Raw genomic sequence first — 8,219 nt, forward strand, 5'->3', positions numbered from 1 at the left:
AGCAAAAAATGAAGCCTATTAAGCTGTCAAAATCCAAAGCAAACCGAACACTGTTCCGCGCGTCTGGAGATTCATAGTTTATTGTTGAACTTTTATAAGTAAACCATTCTGGAATAATACTTCCTTCAAAATTGCCACATTTTCCTTGATTCAAGGAGAAACGAGTATATTTTAGGATCCCATGAAATGAATTCTCATCAGCATCATGACAAGTCTCTTTTTGGGAATCCAAGTTTGGCTGCAATTCCGTTTGATGAATGAAGTTGCGATATTCCGAGGCATATATTGGCAAGACTCCACATTCTTCAATCACACTTCCTGCATCATTATCGAATTTAAGTAGCACCTTTGGTCTATAATTGGTGTTTTGATCGTCCATCTTCTTATGGAAGCCCTTGAATGGGCAAGGTTCACCCCACAGAAAAACTTGATGTGAATCGAAATTTGTCACTTCTCCGATAGCAGCTGTTGATTTCCATGGCCAACCACCACTAGGATCCATTATGCATGAAAGGGCGGAGGAAGAGCGTTGAAAAACAACAGAGCAGAAAATGAAGCCAATTACGTCGCTGGTGGGGAAAGGAAGCTCAATAGTTACATCTTTGGAAGCCTCTACTACCTGATTAAATCTAAACCACTCTGGGGCTTTTCTTCCGGAGTAGGAAATGTAACCTCCTTTATATGCGTATACTAGTCGCCTCAATAAGAAATAAGCACTTTCCATAACATGCGTTTCCAATGATGTGCAACCCTGGGCGAGAATATGTCCAAAGAACGGTGGTAGCACTGGCAGAGAGCGAAGTCTTCTACAATTGCTCAAGTCAATATAGTGTAGATTTGAAAGATGCTTGATGCCAGCAGGAAGTTCATACAACTGTTCACAATCATTAAGACTAAGCGAAACAAGATTTTTGAGATAGCTAATCGAGGAACAGAATGGTGAACCCGCCGTTATTTCATCTGTCGACAATGGAGATTTAATATGGGAAGTGAATTGTAGTGTCTTTAATGATGTGCATTTGCCGGCATCTAAATGTTCAATGGATGGAGGAAGCTCGGGAAAAGATTGAAGGTCCTTGCAACCACTTACGTTAAGATGTCGTAGCCTTGAGAGATGCTTGATATTGTCTGGAAGTTCAGTCAATTTGCGTGTCCCTCTCAAATCAATTGTTTCTAGAGATAGCAAAGCATCAAATAAGGCATGGAGCTTTGATTTATCAATTATTCCGCAATCATAAAGACAAAGCTCCTGGAGAGATCTCATGTAACAGATGTCATTGATCGGAAGATTCTTTAATGCTGAGCCGTTGACATAGAGCGCCTCGAGTTTCTCCATAGGCCCAGTTGAAAAGTCCAATATCTCGACACATGTTCCTGCCAAACTTAAATTCTCCATTTTGTCTGATGAGAATGAAAATTCCTTGAGACTAGAGCAACCATAGACATATAGGTGCAAGAGAGATTTTGATGGACTCTCACATTTCAAACTTTTCAGGTTTCGGCAGTCCCGAAGTTTCAGATCTCTCAATCTTGGGAGAGATAAAATTAATGGATGAAGATGCTGTAAACTTTCACAGTCTGTCAGATCAACCTGTTCAAGATTTTGAGCTGGTGACAAATCTGGCAACTCTATCAATTGCTTGGACCCAGTAAGGACTATCTCCCTTAAATTCACAAAGTTCTGCAACAATTAAAAAGAGAAACATTACATGAGAAGCAAGAGTCTCAAATTTCAACTAAATTATAAAGAAAAAAAATTAAAACTTTTAATTGTATGTTTACCTGCATGCCATCCCATAGTTTTTCTAGGTGGCTACCTTGCATGCGAAGTGCGACTAGTTTCTCTACACAAAATGACAATGGTAGACTCTTGGAAGGAAAATTGTCCCATTGAAGATACCTTAATGAATTGGGCAATGACTCAAGCCCTGAAGAAAGATTCACAGTACACGATCTTTCATGCCCACATGAATAATGGAATTTTAGAAACCTTAAATTAGGCATCTTTCTGAAGACATCATTACTCAACTCCAAATCTTTAATTTGAGACAAATCTAAACTTATGGTTTGAATTGCCTCAGTTCCCTGAACAGCACAAAAATCCAAAAGAAAGTAAATAAATTACTTTATGTTAACAATTTCGTTTAAGTAATTGTAAAATGTCTAATTAGAAAGGTAAATATTCTTCTTACTCGATCATTTTTCAGAACATCGTAGATCTCATCAGGCTTCCATAGTCGACTACGTCCTCCAGGATTTGTGATGCACTCTTGATGAATAATATCGAAAGCCATTGATTGAATTAAATCATGCATCCATACTACATCACAACTGACACTTATCAACGCCTTATCCATAAGGGTTCTCAAACCAATGCTTGCCGCAAAGCCACAGTTCTCTAGTATTGCTTCCACATATCTTCTTAATTCACCTTTGAAAAAACAAGCAATGTCTAAAAATATCTGTTTGTCCTCGTGATCAAGCCCATCATAGCTCAATTTTAACACAGCCTGAATATCTTGATTGGGTGTTCTTTCTAATTTCTTCAATGCACTTTCCCATTCTTTTACAGTTCTGGAATAAAGGAATGAACCCAAAATGGTTAAGGCTAATGGAACGCCTTGGGCATAAGCAAGAGCTCTTTCAACTAGTTTTTCATATTCACTTTCATAACCATCTTTGTGGAAGGCTCGAAGGTTGAAAAGCTTAAGTGAATTGTTGTAGCTCAATTCCTTGGCCTCATGTATTCTCTCAACTCTTCCATTAAGCACATGCTTATCTCTACTTGTTATGATAACTTTACTACCATGTCCCAAACAAGAAACTTCCCTTTTCAACTCATCTAACTGCTGGGTGGTGCTAACATCATCAAGTACAATCAAAACTTTTCTACTATTGAGTCTTCCAAGAGATGTATCCTTTAATAGTTTTCGGAGAAGTTCGTCACGTACATGTTCTAACCTAGACTTCTCATATTTTTCCCTAAAATTTTCCAAGAAGCAGCAACTATCAAATTGAGAGTGGAGCTTGGCAAACAAAACCGTAGCCATTGTTGTTTTGCCTATCCCAGCCATCCCCCAAATCCCAATTGTTGAGGATTCTTCTAGTAACGACTCAATATGATCCAAATTCTCATCAATTCCAACAATATCTTCTAGTATAGTTGTTGGGGACCCATGGTTTAGTTTTTTGTTGATGTCCGTGACAATATTTTGAATGAGTTCTACTTCATCCCTATTATAAGAAAAAGAATTACTCAAGAAAGTATTAATGCATCAAATGAAACTTAAGGAATGGTTTAAAAAAAGTGACAACTAATTGATGGCAGTTTTCTCCTTTGGTGACATGGTAAGATAATTATTTAATAAGTGACAAATTTCTATACAGTTTTATCAAAATTGTGTGTATATTTTAATTTCCTCCGTTTTCAAAATTATCAAGTAGAATTCTATTAAGATTTCATCGATTTCTGCTCTGGTAAACAGGACATTTGTGAATAATTATAGAGATAAGATGTTATATACTGTTTGTGTCAGGGAACAGGCTTTTATAACTTTGAAAATTACCAATAGATGCTGTAAAATCTATCATTGTTGTGAAGTTTGGAAATATGTGCAAGTTTCATTTGATCATAAGAAATAGGGAGCACGCATGCAGGGCAGAGCCCCAGCCAAGAATAAGCAGGCTACATTTTGCAGCCTATTGCCAGATCCTTCTTGTAGAATCCCTAACTATTTTGAGATGGGTAAGAATGAGTTAGATGCAGGGCGAGCTTCCCTATCTAAATAGTGATGCCTTGTCTATGTGAAAAAAATCTATAATTTAAATCAACTTTGTTACTTTCGTTGTTTTAATTGATTACTTAATTTGTATTCTAATGTGAAAGAAAAATATAAATATAATATATAAAAAAATATCAAATGGTGCTTGAAACTTTAGAGGCGGAGTTAGAGTTCTTCAGTTAGGACTTATGGGAATGATGATAAAATATAATTTATACTTATTTTGTAATATGATATAATAAAATCAATACTAGCGCAGAAAGATTTCAGAGAAAAATTGTCAAACTCAAACTAGCGGAACATATGAAATTTCACGTTCCCTCTGTCTTTCATTTAGTCTTTCCGAATTTCACATTCACATCAGTTCCAAACATCACAATATAATATTTTAATATTACATTATACATAGGAAAAATGATAAAAAAGGAAGTTGAAAATTACTAAATCTCAAATCAGGTTTGGTAACAACATTTTATTTGGTGTTAACAACTCTGAATCTGCAAATGACAACAAATTTTTATTGATATTTCTTATTTGGTATTTATAAATTTTTAACTTCTTCTATTGCCATTTTTTCTTATATATACTATATATATATTTATTTTCAAGCAGGGTTAAACAGGTAGAGCAACATGCTTTATTCAACACTCGATCTTGCCCATATTAGCTTAGCTTGAAAGTGCCCATTTTTTTCTGGGTTTCTTCTTTTTCTTTCAGACTGGACTGGGATTTTTTTCTGGACAGAGCCTCATGGACACCCCTATTATGTAAGAAATGTATACATAATTTACTCTGCTATATATGAGTTATTCGTATATTCATAATGACAATTAATTAAAGAAGGGTCGAACATTTATTTAAAGAAAAAAGTAAAATTTTTACTTGTGATCTTATTTTTCAAGTACATATAGCATCTTAATTTTTTTAGTGGTAAAATTATAAGTAAAATTACACCACTAAAAAGATTAAATGCTAAATATACCTGAAAAATAAGATCAAAAATAAAATTCACAATTGCCAAAAAAAAATCAACTTTAGAGGTGAAATATCAAATTTTGAGATGACACCGTTTAAATAATATTTTCTTCATATAACCCCAATTAATTAAAGAAATTAATTTTATACTCATCTGGTGCTGCTTATAAAAGAGAAAATATTATTTTTGATCCTATTTATAAGTTATTTTATTAAATTTTTAGCATGGACATACTATTTTGTTCTTTATTTATTATAGTGTAGATAGATTTTATTTTTTTTAAAGATATATATTAAATAAAGATAATGTTAAAAAGTTATTATATTTTAATAAAGAGTTTGATACAGTTGAAGGTTTTTCTTAATTTGTTGAATAAAGCATGCTAGATTCCTTAAACAATCAAATATTCACTGCCAGACTAGTTAATTAGTTGCCAGAGAAGCTAATATGAAAGGAAAAAGCAATTTCTACGATGAGGAAGATCAATCAAAGGAAATAATAAAAGCATGAAACTCTGAAGTCATAATTGCTAATGAAACTGTGATTCAAAGATTGAGACTATTAGAAAAATGAAAACTGACCTGTAGTTGCGGGAGTCCCATCCTGCTAGACTTGCAATCTCAAAAAGTGCTTGTCTCCACTTGTCCACCTTCTCTTGGTTTTTCTCCAAATGCTCTGTGAATGCTTTCTCATAAGTTCCTTTCTGATTGCGCACATGAGATGGGTCGATTTCATAGAAGATAGGAACAACAATCTGTCCCTGCTGTTGTTTGCAGTGAAGGATCTGAAGGAGCTCATTTAAACACCATTTGGAGGAGGCGTAGTTTTCAGAGAAGACCACCACAGAGATGGATGAATCCTGAATTGCTTCCATGAGTGATTGAGAGATGCCATCGCCTTTTGGGAGCTCATTATCAATGTATGTCTCAATATCTCTGCGGCACAAGGCAGTATGGAGATGGCTGGTGAAGGATCTGCGAGTGTCCTCTCCTCTGAAACTCAGAAACACATCATATTTCTTGGAAGAAGAAGATGATGGGGAAGCTATGGGAAACATAGTATTCTGATTGTCTCTCGGATCTCTGTCTTCTTTGCTGAGAAATGGCAAAAGTGAGCTGATGATGGAGTATATATAGCAGCAGCTAGACTTTACTCACTTTTTCAAGTCTTCAGAGCCAAAATGACAGGGCACACGGCACTGATACTTTTACTCTTTCACATTTGAATTAACAAATTTCATTCCCATCGTAGCCGCAGCACCTTTCTTTTATCTTTCGCATCGGTAAACTTGGGCATCCATCAATTATGATCATTGTGAATCAATTATATATTATAAATAACTAATTTAACTAGTAGTTTTACTCTATTTAAATAGTTAATTAGTTTTTATATTAAAGATCTGAGGTAGCATGACTGTTTATCCCTTTTATTGATAAAAATGAGGTGAAATGCTATAATAATTGGGGAAAGTTTCGATTAAGGACCGTAGTTGAGAATTTATTTCAAACAGCCCCTTAAAACATTCTGAAATGTCACTGCAGGACTAAAAGACTAAACTGAAATTAAAATTAAGAGTAAGATTATAATAATACTCCTTATTTTTATTTTTTAAAAATGAATATTAATAGTCCCCAAAGCTTTAGGCACCCGAAGTTGGAGGTCTAGCTACCAGCACTCAAGTGGCCGTCGCCAGAAGTTGGAGCTCTGTTGGTCGGAAGATTTTTTTTTTTTTTTGTAAAATAAGATGGCGAAGGGAAGGTTTGAACTCATGACCCCTTAGCACACCAAAAATAATGTGATCACCAAGCCAAGCAAACTATTTAATTATGTGATGCAAATAAAAAATATATATAACAAAACAAATGCAAGTGTCCAAGTGCAAATAAACAAGTAATTTACAAGTGAAATTCAGCAATTTACAACAAAAATTTAGCAATTTACAAATAACATAATAGAATTTATAACCTCAAATACAAGTTTTTTAAAACTAAAAGAATTAATTTATTTGATTAGAAGTTTATAAGTAATTTTGCACACTTGCCTTTTTTTTTCCCGAATTAGGGGCATTTTGACACTTTCATAACATTAACGTGGGTCCCACCGTAAAAAATAACAGTCATTAATCAAATTTAACTTATATTAGGGGAAAAGGGTAGTGTATATTTTATAAATGATAAATTGTGTGGAGTCCAAATGAAAACATTGTTATCTATGATCCATGAATAATATGATTATCTATCACTTTTACTGCTAATTAAAAACTGGGTAGAATGCTATCACAATTATTCTTTTGGGTTTTTCAAGATAGACCAAAACATCATGACAACATTGTCCCTCCCTCGTACGATGAATTACAGGGAAAGGTCGTATACCTTCAATGGTTTGTGTGTGAATGATTGTTACTCTTTTGCATGTGAATGGTTTGTACGTAAAAGATGCAGATTGTTCATGCCAATTGCTTCGTTACTTCTCGGCAACTTCCCCCTACTTAACGTAGCTAGGTGGAACGTTCCCATCAAAATTCGATTGTTCAACTTTCACCAATTGATGGTAGGGACATTCTTGTTACTAACTTCTATTCTTTATCAGGATTACTTAACTAACAAAAAACAAAAAAAAGAAAGCTTCTACGTAACGAAGGTCCAACAAAACGTGTGGCCTACGCTGAAAAGTTGATGTTGATGCTCCCATAGCAATTGCTTTGCTATTTCACTGCAACTTCCCCTTTATTGTGGTTTGGAGGAATGGTAATTACTTTCTTACTTCTCTGCAGCTTTCACCAACTGATTGTAGTGTCAGGGTTTTAATTGTTAGAGATGGTTGGGTCAATTGTGGTTGAAAGCGTGTTAAAAAATACTCCCTTCACCTCCTGTTATAAAATCCAATTTTTTAAATATTCTAAATGAGCCTATTTTTTTATAAGATTTTTTTTAAGTTTATCTAAACATTTAATATATTATTACCTACTTTATTCTTAATTTAATATATTTAATATATTTTTCTCATTTATCTCACTATTACTCTGTCACTATTACTACATATTAATTATTTTTAATTATTTTTTTAAACAACGTAATATAGTTAAAAGAATTTTATAATAAAGGACAAAATGAGTAAGTCATATTCCTCTAGTCTTATTTATAAGGTACTTCCAGCATGTTTCAAACAGACTAAGAAAAATCTAAACTTCATTAACTTACATTTAAAATTGAATAATTTTTCAACTTTATCCCTATTTAATATATATCTTTCTTCATATAAATAAAGTCAACACAATAATAAATAAAGGGTAAAATTGTATATCTATACAACAAATTTCTCTCGATATCTTATAAATAGGACCAGCAGAGTAATTAATTTATGAGATAACAGAGATCCGGGAGCTAATTTACTCAGATTGGGACATTAGCATCAAATATGCGCCAAGGAATGCACTCCAATGTGCAGATCTGATGGCAAAA

General features: G+C 33.8%; 1 protein-coding gene across 1 annotated transcript; it reads right to left on the minus strand.

Moving 5' to 3' along the window:
* Nucleotides 1-1,921: 1,921 nt before the first annotated feature.
* Nucleotides 1,922-5,815, minus strand: LOC114734917 (TMV resistance protein N-like). Its single transcript, XM_028922563.1, has 4 exons — nt 5,340-5,815; nt 2,193-3,234; nt 1,991-2,085; nt 1,922-1,928 (listed from the first exon to the last, which is right to left on the minus strand). Exons 1-4 carry the CDS (start codon nt 5,813-5,815, stop codon nt 1,922-1,924), a joined length of 1,620 nt encoding a protein of 539 aa, XP_028778396.1.
* Nucleotides 5,816-8,219: the final 2,404 nt, after the last annotated feature.

This window comes from Neltuma alba, unplaced genomic scaffold (assembly GCF_004799145.2).
Source record: "Neltuma alba isolate B1F8T4 unplaced genomic scaffold, ASM479914v2 tig00013158_pilon, whole genome shotgun sequence".
Taxonomy (NCBI): Eukaryota; Viridiplantae; Streptophyta; class Magnoliopsida; order Fabales; family Fabaceae; genus Neltuma; species Neltuma alba.

Coding starts and splice junctions, on each gene's coding strand:
- LOC114734917 (XM_028922563.1), bottom strand. CDS start 5,815: ATGTTTCCCATAGCTTCCCCATCATCTTCTTCTTCCAAGAAATATGAT. Junction 3,235..5,339: donor TGGGACTCCCGCAACTACAG/GTCAGTTTTCAT, acceptor TTCTTATAATAG/GGATGAAGTAGAACTCATTC. Junction 2,086..2,192: donor ATGTTCTGAAAAATGATCGA/GTAAGAAGAATA, acceptor TGTGCTGTTCAG/GGAACTGAGGCAATTCAAAC.